The sequence below is a fragment of the Mustela lutreola genome, chromosome 11 (assembly GCF_030435805.1).
Source record: "Mustela lutreola isolate mMusLut2 chromosome 11, mMusLut2.pri, whole genome shotgun sequence".
Lineage (NCBI taxonomy): Eukaryota > Metazoa > Chordata > Mammalia > Carnivora > Mustelidae > Mustela > Mustela lutreola.
In genome coordinates this window covers 87157736-87180935 of record NC_081300.1, presented here as the reverse complement: position 1 = coordinate 87180935, position 23200 = coordinate 87157736, and the positions used below count along the sequence as shown (strand labels likewise).

General features: G+C 43.2%; 1 protein-coding gene across 9 annotated transcripts in view; it reads right to left on the bottom strand.

Annotated features, from left to right (window-relative positions):
• Positions 1 to 23200, bottom strand: part of CIT (citron rho-interacting serine/threonine kinase) — a 167913-nt gene that overhangs the window by 45358 nt on the left and 99355 nt on the right. For all 9 annotated transcript variants that reach the window (XM_059138701.1, XM_059138700.1, XM_059138703.1 and 6 more), the window contains 5 exons: positions 19197 to 19313; positions 18139 to 18248; positions 16914 to 17088; positions 12924 to 13121; positions 5160 to 5213 (listed from right to left, as the gene is read on the bottom strand). In XM_059138701.1, coding sequence (XP_058994684.1) covers positions 5160 to 5213; positions 12924 to 13121; positions 16914 to 17088; positions 18139 to 18248; positions 19197 to 19313 — 654 coding nt within the window. The remainder of the gene's footprint in view (positions 1 to 5159; positions 5214 to 12923; positions 13122 to 16913; positions 17089 to 18138; positions 18249 to 19196; positions 19314 to 23200) is intronic.

Genomic DNA, 23200 nt, shown 5'->3' with positions numbered 1-23200 from the left:
TTAATGACCAAGACAATGTTTCATTTTAAAAATTATCATGGTGCCTCTTGCAGAGCAAAGAGACTACAGAAAATCTGCTCACATAATATACATGTGGCCAAAACAATTTACTCGCCACTCGAAGATATACCTGAGCCTTTGGGTTCTCACTCCCATTTCTCTGATTTATGGGGGAAAAAAATTGCAATTTATTATTAGCCCATTTCTGCTAACTCTTCTCCCTTCAAAACAGATTATAATGTGCTAAGGAAGAAATGCTTGAAAAGCTCAATGATGTGCCAAGGTTATGATTCTCACTTCATCTGCGATGGGCCCACTGGAGTGGGAGGCATCCTTCTAGACCCCTATTGTCATCCAGTTCTCAAGGGGTCTCACATCTCTGATTTCTACTTACAGTCTGTGGCTGTTGGTTCTATATTCTACCCTCTCTATTTTGCCTGTTTGTCAAGAGGAGGCTTACGTGTTTGTGTGAAGCACCCAAACACTCATTAAAGCATTTTAACTCATCCAGACTTCTTATATATTCCTTCTGCCCAAGCCATAATATGCTTAGCTTGTGATACTATTTTGAGGTGTTGGCGTTGGGGTATTAAGTATTAGCATTAGAAACCCCCACACCCATCCACACACACACATTATTGGGTTTACAGATATTGAACTGACTTGGGACACAGGCAGAAAATTAATGGTCTCCACAATTCAAAAAAATTTTTTTAAGTATTATGATAGGCAATCTGTGATGCTGAACCAGGGAATGTGCAAGGAGAATTCTTAGGTCTCCCATGTGTCCGTGGGTGTATCCTCACTACCTCAAGGGCAAATGATATGTTCATTCTATTATGAGTTTGTTAACCTTCCAAGCCCAAGGATACAGGGTAAAGAAGAGAAACTGGAAGGCTGACTCCATCTTAGCAGTGAGAAGAGGAGGGAGACAGCTTCCTAATGCAGGGCCAAAAGAGCGCTCTTCTATGCTGCTTCTGCAGATAAGAGATGGTGATGCAGTTCTAAGAGGAAATAAGGATATCAAAACTGATCTACTGTCAGTGTCCAAAAAAGAGAGACAGAGAGAGAGGGAGATCTATTTGGGGCTATATGCTGCTTTTCAAGGAAACCTGACAGTTCTGAGCAAGAACTCCACCTCTCACACCTGACGGGAAGACCAGCAGAGAGAAGGTTACCAGGTAAATGTTCAGTAGCACTCTGGGGGGTAAAGAAACCAGCCAGATGTGGAGCATCAGGCTAAAAAGACACAGGGCTGAAGTCCTACCGGAATGTCTGGTTCCTTCTTGAAGGCAGCTATTTGCATATTATTTATTTTTAATCTTATAGCTGACAGATTGATTCATAATTAAAACTGTGTCATATGTTTGCCCACCAACTCCCCTCCAAAACAGACTTAGGTAGGGTTTTAGGTGCCAGATTGGATCAAATCCTTTTTTTACATCTCGTCAAAATATAGAAATGGTCTGAGCTGGAAAATCTTACTGCTCATGAGCTTTTTAAAAGCTGCTAACTGGGAGCTCCTATCGTTGAGTTATTACAGGAGTTCCCACCAGCGACAAAGATGACGTCTCCGGGCAGGGACAATCTCAGATTGAGCCAGTAAGAAAGAAACACCCATCAAGCCCTCAGAAGTGTCTTTAAGGGCCTTTGAAGTTGAAAAACTGTAACAGGGGTCTCTTTTGCTGCCAAATGCTGTCCTAAAGCAGTGGTTTTCAAACTTTTTAAAGGGGCAGACCATTTCCTAAACAAAAGAATATGTCGTAAACCCAATATAATAAAATATTAATAGTAACCCATACTTTTTAGCACTTTCTATGGACCAGACCCTGTGTAATCACTTGGATGCTTCATCTAATTCTTGCAGGACGCCCATGATGTAGGCATTAGCACCAAACTTCTGATTCCGTGAATTAGTGTCTCCTAAGTTTTACTGTTTCTGAAATGTGAACATATATTGGAACAAAGCAGCTGTGTTTCTGCCCTCACCAAATCCCTATAGAGTAGTTATTAAATGAATTATGCATCTAATAATTGATGATATATTGGAATGGGGAATACACAATGTCAGGCCATTTTACAGGTGAACAGATGGAGGTGTGGATATTTAACATTACAGAGGTTACAAAGAGGCCAATTTCGAATCAGAACTCAATCTGACTCCAGAGTGCATGGCTGGACCACAAGCAACCCAGCAGCTCTAGCTGAAGTATTGGGTGGGGGGTCACTGTTTTGGGTTCTCCCTTCCACTGGGAGAGGTCCCAAGTCTTCTCCACAGAATGCCAGAAGTAAGTAAAACAAGGATTAGAGGTCACCACTACCCCCTCAAAAAAGCAAATGTGAGGGATCAAGAGAATATAAAAGTTACATAAGAAAGTAACTAAATTCTCTCACATACTGGCATATTCTATTAAAAAACAAACCTCTAATTTTTAAAATCTGGGGGAGGGAGGATTACCAAGAGGCAGATGGAAACATTTGAGAGTAACAGATATGTTCATTATTTTGATTGTCTTACTGGTTTCACAACTATGTACACATTTCAAAATTCTTGAAGTTACGGTACTTCAAGTATAACCTCAATAAAGCTATAAAAATGTTTCTTAAAAAAGCTCTTATGAAAATGAGGCATTCTCTCTCTCTCTCTCTCTCTCACACACACACACACACACACACACACTCGGAATATTACTCAGCCATGTAGAAAGGATGAGATTGTGCCATTTGTGACAACATGGATTGACCTCGAGGGTATTATGCTAAGCGAAGTAAGTCAGACAGAGATAGACAAGTACCACATGATTTCACTTACATGTGGAATCTAAAAAACAAAACAAATGAACAAACGAACAAACCAATAGCAGAAGCAGACCCACAAATACAGAAAACTGATGGTTGCCAGAAAGGGGAGGGGGGTGGAGGGATGGGTAAAATAGGCAAAAGGGAATGGAAGATACAGACTTCCAGTTCTGGGATGATTAAGTCGCAGGGATGAGAAGTACAGCATAGGGAATATAGTCAATGGGATTATCACAGCATCGTACGGTGACAGATGGTAACTATACTTGTGGTGAGCCTAGCATAATACATAGAGTTGTTGAATCACTATGTTATACACCAAAAACTAATGTAATATTGTGTATCAACTATACTTCAATTAAAAAAAAAACTGTTATGCCAAAAGACTAAAAAAAGAGAAAACTCCAGATGAAGGATTAACGATGTACACATTTAAAACGTATCCAAGTTTATATTAGGAAAAAATAGTAATATAAAAAAAATCACGGTCATAAAATGAACTATGTTTTATTCAGTGATCATTTATGAGCATGTAAGTAATATAAGCAAATAACTTGTGCATTAAGAAAAAAAAAGAAATGGAGACAGTAAGATACTGAAAAAGTGGGGGCCCAAGAGTATAGAAACAGAACACATCAGCTTCTCAAGGAAGAGAGGCAGAATGGAGGAAACTGGGAGACACTTGTAAGGCGGGCCTACCACTGAGGCAGCCATTGGCACCGGGAAATACTGACCAAAAATCCATCTGCCGGGTACCTGCTAGAGTCAAACAGAGTCAAACCTACTAGCTGCCCCACTCTTGGGTATATCCTCACCAGAAACAGGTGCTTATGGCCACCAAAGGACTCATGCAATGATGCTTCCTGACAGCTGTGTTCCTTACGGCAGCAATTTGAATCCCACCAGCAGTAGAACTGATAAATAAACTCCAGTTCTATGTGTCTGGGGCAACACTACATCATAATTAATGAAAAGAAACAGATTCTTGACAGACTCCACCACATGGACAAACGCCACAGATAACTCAAGTCAAAAAAAGCTAAGTCCAAGAAAGCATACCCTCCATGACGCCATTTGTCTGAAGTTCAAGAACAGGCCAAACTGATCTCTAGTATCAGAGGTCAGAACTGTGGTCACCTTTGGGCAAAGGATGCTGATAAGAAGGGGACATGAAAATGTTCTGGATCTTGATCTATGTGGTGGCTACGCAGTTGTCTATATGGTGTAAGAACTTCATTGAACTGTACCCATAAGATTAGTGTACTTTATGCATTTTACAGTGTGGATTTTGTAACTAAACTAAGGGAGGAAATCATATACTCTTAAGACTTAATGTCCCGGGACGCCTGGGTGGCTCAGTTGGTTAAGCAGCTTCCTTCGGCTCAGGTCATGATCCCAGCGTCCCGGGATCGAGTCCCACATCGGGCTCCTTGCTCGGCGGGGAGCCTGCTTCTCCCTCTGCCTCTGCCTGCCATTCTGTCTGCCTGTGCTCGCTCTCTCCCCCTCTCTCTCTCTGATAAATAAATAAAATCTTTAAAAAAAAAAAAAAGACTTAATGTCCCATTTATAAGAGGTGAAGAGGAAAGAAAGAGTTCATTATAAGACAATAAAAGATTTATGTGGGGAGTATGGTGGGGTTGTTTCTGGAAATTCACAGATACAAATAACACAAATGGAGACAAGTTCACTGAGGATTAAGGAGGTAATAAAGCCATGAAAGTACCAAAGAAAGGAGGTGGAACCATGAATAGGATAACAACCTGTCTTCTGAAAGGGGGCCTATTTCAGTCCTTTGTTCTAATGGGAAACAGAGTGAGCTTCTGCTGACCCTACCCCATCATATAACCTGTGTATGATGCTTCTCCGTTCACAGAATTGAATTCTCTCCATGTAAATGACATCTCCCAAAGAGCCACAGAGTTTCATTTTGCCCAGTAGGAAATTAAAATTTCTAGGTCCACAGAACTTCTCCAGCAGCAGGCTGGAGAAGCCTTGCGAGGCAACCACTCCCAGCGTCTGCACAGTGTCTGGGACCAGCCTTGGAACCTTCTACACTGGGGCGGGGAGGGAGCTGCCTTGGGACTTTTGTTGCAGCTACTGAAGCCTATGCAATGAGAACCATTTCCACCTTTTCAACCATCCTTCCCCAAACATAAAGAATGGTTTAGAATTTTTTAAACTGGCAGGAACCCAAGAAACTGGCATTAGCTGGGGCTCAGGAACTCCAAATCAGTTTGACCCCATTACGTGCTTCAGGCTGAGAGTCTGTAAGAGTCAACTGATGTTATAAGAAATGCTCACTCTTCCCTCTTGGTTTTTAGTCTCGTGTTATTTTAATCACCTTTAGATTTAATACTTACAGTACAGCTGTTACGAAGGGCATCAAATTTGCGTTGGATTTCATCTCTATGTGCCTAAAAGGTAAGGAGTCGATTAGAAATTTTTCATAGTGTAGGATACAATTCTACATGCTTGGGTTTTATAAAGAAAAGAGCAATTTACCTAGAAAGACAAGAAGGTTGTTGCAGCTGCCCAAACATCTGGTTTTCAAAGAACTAATTAATTAAGTCATGTCCAACATCAGAAATTAAAGTTACAGGAATATATGATGTTGTGTTGATAACACTTGACTACTTAGAGCACACATGCATACCCTGTACAAATATCTTAACATTCATATTAATGCCCAGGGGCTTTGTAAAAAAAAGAAGAAATTCAAGGAGTTAGTTTTTACTCTTGTTTCTTTGTTTATTCCCCATTCTTAACCTTTCCCTCTTCCTTCCAGTTGGCCCCTCCCTAGCCTACTCCTTGAGAGACACACACATGCATGCAGACAAACACACACACAGGACAAGAGCCAAGACAAACAGGGACTTTTTTGTTGTTAATCAAAAGCTGCTGAGATTCAGAAACCTGACATTGACCTTCAAGTAAGAAGAAGGCCTTCTCCAAAGCAAAGCTGCTCTGAAACAGCAGCATTTCAGAATGTTCAGCTGACATTCAAGGACTTTCTGAGTGCACCTGATAGGCCAGACCCTGTGGTGCCATATAGCATAGGTGGAAATACCATCACTCACTGGGGAATGAGAGAAAATTAACAAGCACATAATTACAAACAGTGACAAATGCTATGAAAGAAACAAACAAGGTACAAGAGAAAAGGAAAAGAGGGATGGAAAAGACCTTATGGGTAATCAAGGAGGGCTTCTCTGAAGAGGTGACATACTGACACCCATAATATGATGAGGAGCCAGCTATACAAAGAACAGGAAAAGGCAGAGGGCAAATATCTTAAAGCAAGAAAGGGTTTCGTAATTCGATTAAAAAAAAAAAAAAAAAAAAAAGAAATGTCTGAATGGCTACAGCAGAGCTTTCAAACTTCAAGCTATGACCCAAGGGCAAACATGACAAATGGGTTTTTTTTTCTTTTTTGTTTTGTTTTGGTTTAGTCAATGAAATGGAATAAACACAATAGAACAGAAAACAGTGGGATGCAGATGTGCCCTGGATAGTGAAGTATTGTTATAGGAAACTTTTATTTCAAATACCATAATTCATCAGATTTAGGATGCTGTCAACTATAAGCCATGGCAATTTTATGTGACATTAAGTAAAAGGTGCTGTTGACTAAACTGTGACATTAAGTAAAACAAGGTGCTGTTGACCAAACTATGACATGTACACATGTCTTTATGTCCACATGACTAAAGAGTCATATAACAGATATGACTGTAAGATGCATCCTGATTTTAAATACCTTAGAATCAACGAACTAGAGTATATAGATGCTCCCATGTATTAGATTGTAAGGTAAACGTATTTTTGGTGGGTAGCGGTCAAACAATTTTCGGCTAAAGCACAGCAAAAGAAGGGAAAAGTCGCCCAAGATGATGGTAGAGAGGCAGGCAGGGACCAAGAATCTTAAATGCCCAGAATGGAGTTTGGGTTTCAAGCAAAATACCATTAATTGGAAGCCAAAGGAGATTCTCAGTAGAGTGAAATGATCTGATTGTCATTTTTTGAATGCTGTAAGAACTGATCAAAACAGGACTGAAGGTATAAAGGAGTAGGGAAACTACTGAGGAGGTTGTTGCTGTCATTCAAGGAGGAGATTATGGTGGCTTGGAGTAGGATGGTGGCAAAAGATGGAGAGAAGTGGATGGAAACACAGGTAATAAGACTTGCTACAGATATTGGAAAATGAAGGGAAAATGATGCCCTCGAAAACATTTGTGACTTGAGAGATAGGGTGGGTTGTGGCACCACAGCTTAGCTATGAAAGTCCAAAGAAGAATTTAATTTAAGGCATGGGAAAAAGTGATTCTTCTCTTTAAAAAAAAAAAACAAAACAAACAAACAAAAAAACTAGTCTCTGTTGGGTCTATAAGACAACTAAAGTCAAAAATGTTAGAGCAGTGATGTATCCTCTAATATATCTATTTTGCCATAAATATTATAAATTTGTAACAGCAGATAGACACTGCAGAAAAAAAAAAGACTACTGAGCTTGAAGACACAGCAACAGAAACTACCCAAAATGAAACACAGAAAGAAAGACTTAAAAAAATGAACAGTGTATCGATGTGCTGTGAGACAACTTTGAACTGCCTAATATGCATGTAACTGGAGTCCCTGGAGGAGAATAGGGGTCAGACAGAAAAGACATTTGAAGAAATAATGGCCACCATAAACCCACCAATGCAAAAAGCTCAAGGAACCCCAGGCACAAGAAACACAAAATTAAGCTAAACCATATTATCAAACTGCTTAAAACCAGTAATAAGAGCAAAAGCTTAAAGCCCGTCAGAGAAAAAAAACAAGTTATATATAGAAAAACAAAGAGAAGACAGATTCCTCACCAGGGAATGAGTGGGGGAAGGGGGAGGGGAGGGAGCAAAGCAAGTTAGAAGACAGTAGAATAACATCTTTAAAGTGCTGAATGGAAAAAAACAACAATTGGGTGCCTGGGTGGCTCAGTGGGTTAAAGCCTCTGCCTTCGGCTCGGGTTGTGATCCCAGGGTCCTGGGATCAAGCCCCATGTTGGGCTCTCTGCTCAGCAGGGAGCCTGCTTCCTCCTCTCTCTCTGCCTGCCTCTCTGCCTACCTGTGATCTCTGTCTGTCAAATAAATAAATAAAATCTTAAAAAAAAAAAACAATAACAAAACCCCAAAACTTGTCAACCTAAATTCTATACCCAGCAAAAATATCCTTCAAAAATGAAGGTGAAGTAAAAGACATTTTCAGATATACAAAAGCAGAAGGCATTTGTCACCCACACTGTAAGAAATGGTAAAGAAAGTCCTTCAGGCAGAAGGAAAGTGACAACCAGAAATATAAATCCACACAAAAGAATGAAGAGCACTGGGAAAATGGTTTAAAAAAAAAAAATTACAAAAACAGACTCACAGACTCATAAATAAAAAGTTATCATCAAGAATCAACTCCCCAGGGACGCCTGGGTGGCTCAGTGGGTTAAGCCGCTGCCTTCGGCTCAGGTCATCATTCCAGGGTCCTGGGATCAAGTCCCACATCGGGCTCTCTGCTCAGTAGGGGGCCTGCTTCCCTTCCTCTCTCTCTGCCTGCCTCTCTGCCTACTTGTGATTTCCCTCTGTCAAATAATAAATAAATAAAATCTTTAAAAAAAAAAAAATCAACTCCCCACATCATCAGTCTGTATTTTTATGGATAACTCATCAGACTCTTATTTCCCCCCCCCAAATCAATCTGCTTTATGCTCAAGAATAATATGAGAGATTTGTTGATTTAATGGGGCATGAATACCATTTATCCAAAGTAGGAACATCACACTACTACTAAAATCAAATGGCAATCCTCTTTGAAGGTAAAATGCAATGGAGTACCATCATTTTGGCTTGTGATTTATTACTGACTACATTTTGTCAAAATGTAGACAAAATGTAAAACGGATCCTGTTATGACTGCTGGAAATTCTATAAGCATTTAACAATTACTGAACTGATCTGAGCAAGAAAATGCCAAGAAACATGTTTTATGTTTCTTTGAAATACGTTGTGAAACAAGGGCACAAAAAAGCTAAAGTTTACACAATAGTGTGTATAAAGATAGTAAAATGCGTAAGATAGTCTTTAGATACTCTCAATGAAATATCTGAGTGTTCACTAGGTATCAGGTGCTACAGAGAATAAATATTTACACTCTTCAAAGGACCCTGAAGAGCTTGTTTATGTGCGTTACATTTATCTATATTTACCACTTTAGAAATTAAAATGGACACTTTTTTCCCAAATATTTACTCTTTATTTCTTTTAAAACAACACTGCTTTGCACCATCAGTGCAAAGGCTAACACAATGAAAAATGCCAAATGACATATTAGTATTATTATGAAAATAATCTGAATTTGGGGAACCCTCCAGGGAGCCACCAATCTCAATTTGAGAACCGCTGACCTTAGGGTTGGGAGGTAGGGAGAATGCACAAGCTGCATCCTGAACACTGGAAAGGCACTGTTTTTTGAGGAGTACTTATGTCTTCATTAATGTTAAAGAAAGTTACAAGAGGAAGAAAGAAAGGAGGATTATAATGCAGTCTTGATGAAAGAGAAGTACCTGCAGAACCAGAGAAAGGAAACTAATGTTTAGACGTCTGACCATCTTCTGGGATTCATGATCAGGGTTCTAGGACACTCGGGCTTCCACACATCCACCCCTTTCCCTGTGAATACGGGTACCAAGCAAGACTGTCACCTCCTATGCCTTAATTTTAGATCTTGCTCATCGTGCCAATGGCTTGCTTAATTAAATACAGACATTGATAGTTATGTAAAACAAATCAGAGTATGCATGACTCATGATTTTAACAAATCAGAGGACAACATTGTGAACCCATGGCCATACCATGCTGGGAGGGTTCCTTTCATTGGTGTCTCTAGCTTTAGACTCTTGGTTACTCAGCATTGATCATTTAACCAAATCAGTAAAAGAACATGACGGCAGGGACCCAGACATGAAGAGAGTGTCCTGGGGCCATGCTGGTATACACAGAGCCTACTACGCCCAGGGCCTCTACCCCATGACCCCGATCCAGAGTGATGTATCATATCACACATCTGTCTGCTTTACAGTGTGCAGAATCGATTCTCTTCCTTAGATAAAGGGATGGAGTCTTAAAATCCTTTCTTCCACCAAGAGGCAATGAAGCACTGTAAAGGCCTGGCGTTTTGTTTCAATACGACTCTCCTGTTGGCCTCCACCTTGATGCATTCTCAGCTTTTGATGGCCAGTGACTCTCTAGGCAAATACAACGGACAGGAGTGGGTAGCAAGAAAACATCAAGGAGATCACAAGCGGCTTCCCAGCGGGCCCAGGCACCCTTCTTCAATGGAGACCATTGACTGAACTGTGCTTCATCTAATTGCTCCAGGGGCAGAGGTCAGGGTAAGTGCTCCCTCCCCTGGCTAGGAGATGGCAGCCTTTTAAAATTCAGCAGTAATAGCCCATTTGATTATTCATTCCTTTTAAATGATAAAATCAGCCTGTTAAGAAATTCACAAACCTCCTTGATCATTTTAGATCCAACTGATTTAATATGGCGGATGTTTCTGTGGGGCCTGAACAATGAGACAGAGTCAGGGTACCGCACCTGTGGCCATGTCCTCTTCCTCTCGGCAAAATAAAGTCTCCAGCACAAATTCAACAAAGCCATCCAGCCGCATGCAGTCCATAACCAGGTTTATAAAACAGAATCAAAGGGAGGGGAGAGGAAAACCCAAAGCCTCAAAACTGGACTGAGGCAAGTTGATATGGGATTTGGATTCTTGCATGACAAGTTACAAAACTGCAGTGAGACTTTTTTTTCCTGCCCTCCCTTGAAAAAGCCCTATTTTCCCAGGCATCTTCATCTGCAAGAGTGGTAGGGCTCTAGTTTCTAGACTCAGGGAGGTTTGTTTCTTTATTTTTTCATAAGAAGATGCTCTGAGGCAGTGATCTCATCGGACTAAATTAAGTCGTGACTTGCTGCTGTGAAGGCTTCCAGCAGCCATTAGACACAGCACATTCCAACCAGAAGCAAGACAGGATTTAAAGACTAATTTCCCCACAGATAAACAGCAGTGACACATACTCTATTTTATATCCTCCTCCTCCTGAATGGGCAGGATGAGATGCATGCCGACCGCCCTCCCTCCCAACTCCAACAGAGCAGTGAGATAAATGTGTCCTTCTCTTCTGCTCGGAAGTAAAAGGATTTGAGGGATTACAGGCCAACCCCCAGGGGAAAAAAGGCTAACGACACAGCACTAGGCACATGGCAAGGACTCATAAGTATGGATAAGATTAGTAATGTCTCCTTCTTTCAGAGCGTGGCTGGTTTGAACAGGGGGAGAAGATATTAACATACAGTGCATTCAGTTTAATAGTAGCTCGATTTTAGATGCCTCCTTAAGCAGCTAAGAAATGCTATCTGGCTGTCCCTCTCCCCAGCCACCCAATTCCAGAAAGCACATACGCCTTCTTGGCATGCATTCTTTTATATTCATTTCATTCCTACCTCCATATTTTTCTTCTCTAGACTTATTTTCTCTTGGCCTTTTCCTTCTTATTTTATCTTGTTATACTGTTTTGTTTCGAAATGGATTCAGAACAGTTTGGAAAGATACAAGGCAGAGGATAAATAAAGAGATATCGTGACTGATTCTTTTCCAAACCATGTATTGGGGGCTCATGGCATAGCACACAGTGAGTGTTCTCACTGAGGAATTAAGGTTGCGATCAATAACAGACCTTGGCATAAGTCCTGGAAAATCAGAGATGCACTTACGCCTTCGGAATTACCCTGTATCCCAGAATCCTGGAAGCCTCCGTGTTCTAGACTAGTCCATAAAGACCCTGGCACTGAGATCATGCTCCCAGTCGGTTCAGATAATGCACTTCCTGAAACCAAGACTGGGAGGTAACTTCTAAGAATAAGACCGTTTTTAAAACATAACTACATATGCATTACTTTTGAACAGGATAAATCATAAGCAACGACTGTTCATGGCCATCTGTAGAAGTAACCCCACTCTACATGCTTAGAGATGTTCACTGATGGAAATGAGGACCGTATCCAAGATGAATCAGAGTGAGTAAGGTCTCCACCTAGGTACCTGATTTTAGAAAACACAAAACCCAATCAGCTGCATTGTGCCCTGCCCACAGAAGAGGGTACCCTGACCAGCAGGCATGACTGTGCCTATCCACTTGGCAAGTACACTGTGTTACTATTAGCAATGGATCTGCTTGGCTGCTACTAGCCATTAAACTCATTCGGTTTTCTGTGCCAAGTCCAGGTCCACTACGCAACCTTCCAAGAGAAATGAGGTTTTTAAGGAGACTTCTCTGAAGGACAAAAAAAATGGGAAGATGAGCCAGCCATAGCATCCCAGTCAACTTGGTGGTTGTATTTTCCACTGTGAGTTGTTAAGTTGTCATTTTATATGTAAGACTGTCAGTTTTGTTAGCCTGGGTCAGTCCCCATGAGAGGAATCAACCATGGGAAACTGACAAAGTCATATTTTTAGACTTCCAGAAAGAATCAAGGTTTAAATCCAGGGACACCCTCACATACCCACCAAGTTCTACTTCTTTAAACTATGGTTTCCTTCTTAGAGAAAAGAATCTCTCATTCAGAACAATCTTTTCCATCCAGAACATACTAGATGCATACATAAGACTTGAAGGAAAATTTACAGCTAAAAAAAATGTAATGCAAACGAGGTTAACCAGTACAAAAATAGAAATGGGGTAGGAAGAAGACTCAAAGATATAAGACTATTATTTTTTTAATGATCACTGAAAACTAAGCAGAAGATTCAGGTAAATGACCTCTGGTTCAAACTAAAATTTTAAATTTAATGACAATTATTTTTCAAAGAGGGAAGATACCTAAAGAAAGGAGGGACTTTTCCAACATGCTAAGGAAAGGTCAGATGTTAACACTAATTCTCACGAAAGAGAATTCTCAGGGAAACCAGTTTTCTGGCCCGTAATCATCTCTGGGGAGATTTTTTGTCTTGGGATTTCTCTGAGTGAGCACATCTCCTCAGTGCCACACTCGTCCCAACTGAGGTCTGGAGGAGCCTGGAGGGACCTGTCCGCAACCTACCGTGAGTGCCTGGATCTCCTCTTCCGCTTCCGCTGTTGTCTCTTCCAGTTCCGTCTTGGCCTGGCGCAGCTGGCTCTCCAGGGCTGCCCGGGCCGCCTGCAGGGCCGTCAGCTGGGACTCGCGCTCCTGCAGCGAGAGCTGCAGCTCTGTGAGCTGGCGCTTTAGCTCCAGCTTCTGCTCCTCGTGCTCTAGACTGACCTGAGAGGGGCAGGAAGAGACACACACAAATGCTCAGTGGACCCCAGCTGGAAACAATGCAGCTCACTAGTCGGATGAGCTAACCCTGGCTAGCAGAGACACAACAGGCTGTTCAACTCACATCTTCAGTGTGATCATGGATTCAAACTCCCACCGCCCGGCTGCGATGGAGAAAAGCGGATCTGCTGTAAAACTGATCTGACTTTAGGAGTCTCAGAAATGACTGGGAGCAAGAACGTGTAAGAGAATGGCTGTACAAACCAAACTTTCAAAGGTCTGGGGAGGCTTCAAAGGAAAAACCACCCAAGATTCCCGAGTGAAAATTGTGCCAATTATTCTTATTAGAAAAGCATTTAAAAGTAAATAGCTATAAATGACATCATATTGGTAACAGGGACCTCTTTACGATTGGGATGAAAATTCTAATTTATTTTAAATGTTCCTGCTCTGGAGTGCCCGGGTGGCTCAGTTGGTTAAGCATCTGACTCTTGGATCATATGATCTCATGGGTCATAGGATCTAACCCTGGGTCAGGCCCTGTGCTCAATGGGGAATCTCATTGAAGATTCTCTTCTTTTGCCCCTCTCCTTGAGCATGCACTCCTCTCTTTCTCTCTCTCTGTGTCAAATAAATCTTTAAATACATACGTACATATATACTCCTGCTCTGATTTATTCTAATTAGGTAGCCCACATTAATGTCACATTATGAAGGAATCATTCTTCCCTCCATCTGCCCATTTGTCCTTCTATCTACTCAATGTTTCATCCATTCAAGAAAAATGTACTCAGCAACTTCCATATAAAAAGGAATTTGAAGATGAAAGTTTCTGCCCTTGAGCTGGAGGAAAAGTGAAAACCAACCATTACCGTATACATGGTCAAGTGTAAGAGTCAGAAAATGTGGGGATGTAGAGGGAAGACGGTGGAGGGTAAAGGCGGAACAACACTGCATGTGTTTATTGAAGAATTTCTAGGAGCCAAACCAGCAAATAGGAAAGAAAATTCCAAGCAGAGGAACTAAGACATCCAAAGGCATGGAGATGAGGGAGACCCTGTTGACGTAACCAACACTGACAAGGCTGTTCTGGCCACTGGACTCTGTGCCAGTCATTGGGGATGTCAAGCAAATAAGAAGTACCTGCTGCCCTCAGGAAGCTCACTGTCGAACAGGGGCTGCCGACAGGTACACAACGTGATGACCTAAATACACAAGGCCCTGGGGACACAAATGAGATGTTCCATCCCATTTTGGAGGGTCAGAGAAGGGTCCCTGGAAAAGGTGACACCCAAGTCCCAAAAGCTATAAGGGTGAAGAGAACAAGGACTTATAAAAGACAAAAGATTAAGCCTAGAGAACCAACAGGATTTGGGATTAATTTGAGGTGGGGCAAGAGACAAAGGACAGAAGGTGACACCTGAGCTTCTGGCCGGGTGAACTGCGCAGGGAGACCTCTGCCACGCCAGGGAACACGAGAGGAAGAGCCAGTGTAAGAAGAAAGGTAGGAAATTCCTGCTGACGTACTGAACTTGAGCAGCAAGGGAGACATCCAGGTGGAGGTATCTAATGTCTACTAGGACAATGGGTCAGGACCCATGAGAAAGGTCTGGGCTGGCAATCTCTGGGAGCCCTTGGCCAATCAGTGGCAGGTGAAGCCAAGACTGAGCTCTCCCACTAGCGACAATGGCAGCGACACAACAGCTGCCAAGGCAGTCCTCGCTCCCAAGGCGCCAGGCACTCTTTCAGCTCATTCCACCTTCATAACAAGACAGAGAGGGAGGCGCCACTGTCGCTGCCACCCTACACAGCGGCACGCTGTGGCACCAACAGGGTACATGACTGAGCAAATGTCACACAGCTCCACGGTGGCAGGGCTGGCTTCGAACCCAGGAAATCCAGCTTGAGAGTCCACAGCTTGCTGTTTGTCTTATTAAAATGCCAGCAGTCCGAGCAGGCTGCGACTCTGTCAGTGAGCCAAAAAGCTCCCCTGAGGCCACTTGGCAGAACCAGGGGTGGCAGGGAATGGTGAGTCGTGCAGGGGTGGGCGAGCATGAGGCTGTGCAATGACAGGAGGGCCCCAGAGCCCTGCACCTGCGCAACTCCACACCCCCGGTTAAGGAAGAGCTCACGCTGCACGCACAGGGTACGGAAAGCCTCAAAGGGGAATCAAACCGGAGGCTTGATCCTCTGTCCCCAGTCTCGGGGAGCAGCAGGCAGCAAAGAGAAGGTGGACCTGCATTGTTATATTTAAAGTTAAGCTCCAGAATTCCCGGGAGTATGACGATCCTGAGCTTCTTACCAGCATTCTAACTCTCTGCCACCTTTCTCGGCAGTGGGGGGGCAAGCTGTATAGATTCAAGGGAAAAAAAAACAACTTGCTCCCTCAGGGGCATTTTCGCTGCCCAGATGAGCGACAGATGCAGGGCAGGTGTCGAGCTAAGAGAGACATTTGTGGGAAGGGAAGGCAAAACAGCTAGTTGGTGTTCCCACGCTCAAAGAAATCAGTTATTTACACTCACACTCTTAAGGCTGACACTACGGGGAAATGTTGTTAAACTTACTGAACAGTAAAAGTATAGCCTGGATAATAAAACTGAAACCACCACCTAGGGCTTTTGGACAACCCAGAACAGAACCACTGTTGTGGGAGTATGAGAACCACCTGGAGATTTTTCAAAAGGCAGATCCCTGCTCCCCTCATCCCCCCACATCCTAGTTCATTCAAAAACGCTGAGAGAGGAAGAGGCCCAGGAATCCGCCTTTCAACAGACACACGAGATGATCCTAATAGAGGGGTCTATATCTGGACCGGCCCTGAAACACACAAGACAATGCATCTGTTTTGGTTTTTTCCTGTCCTTTGGAGGACTGGCCTCATTTTCACACTCCAGCACAAGAACCACGGGCTAAACTTGGTTTAGCCCTCAGACCTCTGTGTGTTTCAGTCTTTTCCTTTACGAGAGACCATGTGCTCTCTGAAGAATTCTGTCACAAATCCCGGACCAGTTCCCACTAGGCTGCAGGCGCTGTCTTCCCACCTAGCTGTGATGTCACGCTTCCGGCAACCACTCTCCCAATCTCCTCTGTCCAGCCAGCTAACCCTGTGCGCTAGGCAACAGCCCCCAGCATCAAGGATGGGGTCTGTCATCGCCACCACAGAGACAAGCTACTGCCCGGCACACCGCAGGCATTTAATGAATACTCAGTGAGTACACGTTCCGGCACAGCTTCAATCACCCTCAGCGTGTCTGCCACCAAATGTGCAAAACTTTCCTCCCCAAAACTTGGCTACCCTTCCCAGCTTCCTTAAGTCTCTGAAGAGAACCACCTTCCATTAAAACTGTGATTTGTCTCTTCTCTTCCACTAGGAGACCGCTGCCACTGTCAGCAGGCCACCAGATGGTGGATCCCAGGCACTAAAGCCCGAGCATGGACTCGGGCACATGGCCTGCACTAAATCTGGATGAGGGAGGAATCACTCTGCCCCCCTGCAGTTTGACAAAAGCACCGATGCACATAATCCTCCTGTGACCCTCAGAGGGATCTCCCACATCGTGGCCATTTGGCCAATGAGGCAACGGAAGCACGGAGAGATGGTAGGCTGCCCAAGGTCATGGAGCTCGCAAGAATTAGAAGTGGAATCCTCCCCCAGATCAGGGTGGCCCGGTCTGCACACTTCACCACCATGCACAGTGCCTCTTGGGTATATGCTGACGGATGCTTGACACCTGGCAGGTTTCGGGGCCCCCGACCCCCAGTGAATCCTCCTGGGCGAGGGCCCCTCACTCTCACCTCCCTCAACCTTGTCTCCAGCTCCAGCAGCCGATTCTTGTCACTGTGGTCTTGGTGGCTGATTTTCTCCAGCTGCTCCTCCAGCTTTCGGTTCTGGGCCTCCAGCTTCCCTGCCTGTGTCTCCAGGTAGAACTTCTGTTGCCTGAGTTCTGAAATCATCTCTTCCTGGGCCTTCCTGGTGGGGGTGGTGGAGGAGCCAAGCAAAAATCACAGTCTCATTAGAGGTGAGCACGTGCCCTCAGCGGGCCGGACAGGAACAGAGTGAGAGGAGTGTCTCTGTTAGCAGGCATGGCCATTCCCAGGTGGGCTCTGTCCTGATCTGGCCTCGTGTGCCTGATCCCAGCATGGGGACCTGGAACCCATGTAGCCCTCACTGTTCAGAGGCCCTCCTCTATGGGATTCAGGAAGGTCAAGGGGAATGCAAGAGACAATAACATTTCCTTCCTAAGGTAGACCCCCCCCTTTCTTTGAGCCTGTCTAGGGGCAGAAAGGGGCCTCTACAGAGTACAAGAGTGCCCCAACCGCTCACGGAGTTGGTTCCCCGGGGAAAAAAAGGGCAATGAGGGGAAGAAATGCTGTTCCTTCCACTTCTCCATAGACCTTGCTCCAAGCCCCACCAGACTGCTCACAAGTATCAGAAACTGGAAAAGACTCGAAGACCAAAAAGCGGCCCACTGAGTTGGTTTAAGTAAAAATGGGAAGGTTTTAGAAGATCTCTGAAGAGAGGTACCTAATTTGAGGGTGGGGGGGATTCCCAGAGATGGTAATTCTTTGGGGGAGAAGATTAAGACACAAGCACTCCTGGAACACAGGGAGCCCTTACAAACCTCATGTCCCTGGGCCTAACTTAACAACAGCAGGACGGAGGAGGGTCAACCAGACATACACAAGATCACCTCTGGCTAATCATGGGAGGCAAGTCTGGGGAACAAGGCCCGCAGCTCTCCAAAAGCGAACTATAAATAGCCCTCATTAGAGAGAGCAAAGCACTCTGTCATCTGATGGCAATTGGAAGCATTTGAGAAAACCTAGCTCCAAAGAAAGGGCATGACAGAATGAGACCACTTAAGAGAGGGCAAAATTACATAGGTAGAACAGGGTTCTGGAACAAACTACAGAAGTAATTAAATCTGCTCCGGCTTCATCAGACAGAAGAACGAAATTTCTGCCCCCAGAGAGAAGACCGATGTGTAATCATGCACGCAGATGGCACGTGAGTACTTACATGTTCCTCTGGGTGAAAAGACTGCTGTTCGCCGCAAGTTTGTTGGCTTCTGAGAGTTCCACAATCCTCTGTTCCAGGGATCTGATCTTGGAATCCATAGCATTGATCATCTGAAACACAGGGAGGGCCTTTGAAATCTTACACACAGACAGTTTTACCAGAAGGAGAGTAATGGGGGCCGTGGGGCCAGGGTCAAAGGCTCCCCTTGAAATTCAGGCTGTCTGACTAGAGGTACCAGGGGAGTCAACTGCTCTGTAGCCTGAGGGTCACAGGCCTTACTGCCCAGACTGTGGTGCTCAGTAGTTTCTCAGAGATTACACATCCCCACGCTACCTAAGTGGCCTGCGTGGAAACCACACAGAAGCACCAACTTAGGAACTGGACATTCTGTGAGTAAGCAGGCCTGCGTCACGTGCATGTGGCCTGGGCCTGCCTGAGCCTCTAACTTGAATCTGCTAACTTCTGTTTCTCATCACCCGTGGGGCTCTCATTTCACTACTGTCCTAGATTCTCTACATCAAAGTTTTCTCAACCTAATATATTATAAGAATCGGGGAGGAATGGGGGGGAGGTGCTGATTAAAAGTTCTAACTTCCCAGGACCCTCCCTTTGAGATTCTGAGGCTCAGAGTCCCTGTGGGGTCCGAGACTAGGGGTGGATGAATGAAAATCCCAGGTGAACCTTATGAGCAGAAAGTTCCTGAAACCCGGGCCTACCCAGGTGAAAAAGGCAAGAGCGCAGAGAAAGGAGGCCTGTAAGAAAGATGTAGAGCCACTGGCCGTCTTGTCAGGCGGCACTGTGAAGGGCAACGCTGATGACAGACCAGCATGAGTCCTTAAAGAAGAGCACGAAAGGCAAAGTCGGCCACCCTGAGCCACCACCCCTGCTGATTTTAGGAGATGAGGAGTTGCAGAGGGCTTGCTATAGGCAACAAACTCCACAGGATTAAACAGGAAGAATAATTCATCAGCAGGAATGGACTCTCCTTGGGTGTGTGATTCTGGGCACGTTTCACAAGCCCTCCTTGGAAAACTGGCTTTGCGATTCCTTATACCTACCGCCTTCTGCTCACTGAGAATTTTGCCCTTCTCGTGGGCCTCCTCTTCGTGTCTCTGCATCAGATTCTCCAGAGTCTCTTTATCGGCCAGGTCTTTCTTTATCTGGTTGTCCAACACCTATGAGAAACAAAAAAAGTTACTGTCCTGAGTAGCAAAGCTGAGCAGGGAAGGCTAACTGGGGGTTTTTGGAAAAAGCAGGAGAAGCAGTGAAGAGGCCAAGAAAAGTCTGGGGCAAAGAGAGGGACTGGGAATCTGCTTATGAGCCAGGACAAAGGCAAGAAATCAAGCATGACCATCAAATGGCATGGAACCAGAGGACTTGAACTAAGAACTTATTTTAAAATCAGCAGCCAAAAAGACTCAAGAGGTATATATTCTCAGTGGAAGTAGACTCCAGAATGAGAGAAAAAAGATCTGTCTCGAGATCTTACAATGTACAGATGTTACCTGGGGACAACTTTCTCGTAGTCAATGCACCAGTTTTCAGAACCCTGCTCACTCTTAATCTGTACAGAATTAATCTAGATATTTCTAAGGCTGTGTACGGAGGGACAGAAAGCTGAAGACCGAGGACGTCTGTGCAACCAAAGCTGATGTTCAGAAACAGACAGGGACGAGAGGATTCGGCCCACCAATAAAGTAGGTGGAGAGTCAATAGTTTGAAAAAACAACATAAAAGAGAGAGAGAGAGAGAGAAAGTGCCCTTTTCCTCCTCCGTTCTTTCCTCTGATCCAGCTGGGAAACCAAAAAAAAAGGCACTGGAGAGAGAAACCTTCTCCCAGGGGAAGAGAAATCATGTGTTCTCGGGGCTGAGAACACCACTGCAAGCACCTACTGTTCCCAAGGGGAAAAAATAAAACAGTAATGGTGTCACCAACCACCAGCTTGATCTAATGTTCTGCGAGGCACACACAGCCCTCCCAGCTGCCAAAACAAGTAAGAAAGACAGACAGGGGGAGAAAAGGAAGACAACATCATAACTTGCCCAAGCCTCTGACCACAGACCTGTGTTTCTCATCACAGAGAATCTACTCTGCCTTTTCTGAATGGCACCAGCTGCTTCCGATACTGGGAAGATGCTGAAAGAATTGGGGTCACAGAGGGGACTGAAATCTGCCTTTCCCACAATGTCTATTGTGAAGGGACCTTCGTGGCTCATGGGGACATGAGCTCCTAAAAGGAGCCAGTCAGCAGGGAGGGGGTTCACATGAGAGAGAGAGGAAAGAACAGATTTCAAAGAGGGCTTTAAACTAGAACTGACTGATGAAAAAAAATAGATTGAGAGTCTGTGGAGAACAAAAGGTGGAGGACAGGTCAAGGGAGGAGGGGAGAAGCTCAATGGGATAAGTGGCCTATTCTCTAGGATGTTGGGGCGTGATTCTAAAATTACGAACAAGAAAAGGGCAGAATCTAGGGTATGACCATGATTATTACTAAAATGGCCTTAGGGAGGCTGGAACAGGAAGCACAAGGCAGGACAGGTTCAAAAGCAATGGTTTCATAAAGATTCCAGTAGGGAAGACGGAAGAAAACAAGGCTTTCCGTGGCATTCCCTAGGATCTATAAAACAAAGTTCTTTCCATCTAGAAGGTTATGGAGACCACACAGTACCTGCACCAGGTACGCTCCTTTTTATGGGGTGCTAAAGCAACGAAGCACATTTTCAGGGTGACTCATGCTCAAAATAAAACCTCAACTTTGGGCTGTGATGGATACCAACAGGAGTTAGAGAGGAACAGACCTCTATCAACAACACACACACCTCCGCTTTAATAGGGCTCAACTGGCAGAAGGACGAACAAGAAGAAAGATGCATGAGAGGGAAGCAAGGAACTTGAAATGAGAGAGCCACTGTAGACATTTATATACCAATTTAAGATGGAACACAGCTTATGGACAGGAAAGTCAATATATTCACCCAAATTACAGAATAAATTTTATGCATGGCTATTTTCATCATGCAAGTGGACTACTGCATATATTCTTGTAACATTCTGGAAGTTGGTTTATTCTAAAGATCAAAGTTGGGAAGCCAGTAAGAATTCAAAGGATCAGTATAAAAAGTTTAAAAATATACTGAGTAGGGGGTCACACTACAACACTCTGAAGTCACTTCTGGGTTATTTTTCTGTTTTTTTTGTTTTTTGTTTTTTGTTTTTGTTTAATGAAAAATAATCAGAAGTAACACCAGGGGTCAAAAACAAAACAAATTTAAAAACCCTACAAAGGTCCCAGGGGAGTGATGATCATAATGCTGTGTGGGCATATATATGTTTAACAGGATAATCACAAAAATTAAAAGCCTCCTATTAATATTTAGGGGAAGGGGAAGACATACTTAAGATGTAATCACCAATGTCTGACTCTTGGGAACAAGAGAATTGATTAAAGGCTTGGTCCAAAGTCATAATGAAAATGTGATGGATTTTAAAAGGAAATAGATAAGTTGGCATTTTTTCTGATCATTGAATTTATTAATAATAACTGAATTGAAACAATTTTAATTATTGAAGGAATTTCAATAATTGGAATAATAACCAAATTTAGTATTTTATACAGTGGGCTAGATTATTTAGGCCAGTCTTTCTATGGAAAATGATTTAAAATGTTAGATAAAACACAGAAAACATTTTTCCCAAAATTGGCAAGACAGTAAGAAATTAGAGACAGGGGGTGCCTGGGTGACTCAGTCATTAAGCTTCTGCCTTTGGCTCAGGTCATGATCCTAGCATCCTGGGATCAAGCCCCACATCAGGCTCTCTGCTCAGCTGGAAGCCTGCTTCTCCTTCTCCAGCTTCCCCTGCTTGTATTCCCTCTCTCATGGTCTCTCTCTCTCTCTGTGTCAAATAAATAAATAAAATCTTTAAAAAGAAAGAAAGAAAGAAAGAAAGAAAGGAAGGAAGAGAAAGAAAGAAAGAAAGAAAGAAAGAAAGAAAGAAAGAAAGAAAGAAAGAAAGAAAGAAAGAAATTAGAGACTAAAATTCTAAGTGAAAGCAGAAACCTAGAGAGTTTAGATGGGCATAAAACTGTTTTTAACTTGAGGTATTTGCTGAACCAAATAAACTTGAACTTCACTTTTAATAGCTGTAAAGGGTAAGAAGAGAGAGAAGTCTAAGCCCAGGGCCACCCTCAAAGGGGGCACATATTTCCATTCAAAGCCTCAAAGAATTCCCAACAATAATTTTCTAAGGAAAATGAGCAACTGGCCAAGCACACAAGAAGACAGCCACCATGAAAAACAAGAAAGAGAAACAACAGAGCAGAATCAGACCTTCAGATACATCAGATACTGGAATTATCAAATAAAGAATATAAAACAACCATGCTGATGTGTTTAAAGAAGAAAAGCTTAAAAATGAATGCAGGGAATAGAAAATTATTGTCTTACATAATCTAGTAAACTTGGGAAGGAGCCAAATAAAATGTCTAGAAATCAAAAATACAGTAACTGAAATTTAAAACTCAGTGGATGGGTTTAATAGCAGATTTGACAGGTAAGAATTAGTAAAGTAGAAAACCATCCAGAACTTACCCCCAATGTGCATCGAGAGATAAAGAAATGGAAACTATGAAAACAAAAAATCATATGTGAAGCCCATTCAAACTCTCAAAAAGAAAGAAGGAAGGAGAAGGGACAATATTTGAGATACAGTGACCAATAATTATCCAGAACTGATAAAAGATACTAATATATTTTAAAGTCCTATCCAAGCAAGATAAATAATCAATCTGCATTTAGATATATCACAGTAAAATTTTGGAAAATTAAAGACTGGGCAAAATTTTAAAAGCAGCCAAACAAAAAAAGAGCAATGACTGTCAAAGAAAGCAAAGGTTCAACTGACAGCTAACTTCTCATTAGAAATAATAAGTCAAAAGACAATGGAGTGACACCTTCAAAGGGTGTCCTAAAAAGTAAGTGCCAACCCAGAATTTTATCCCCAGGCAGAACATCTTTCAAGAATGAGTATGAAAAAAATATACTTTTAGACCCGCAGAACCGG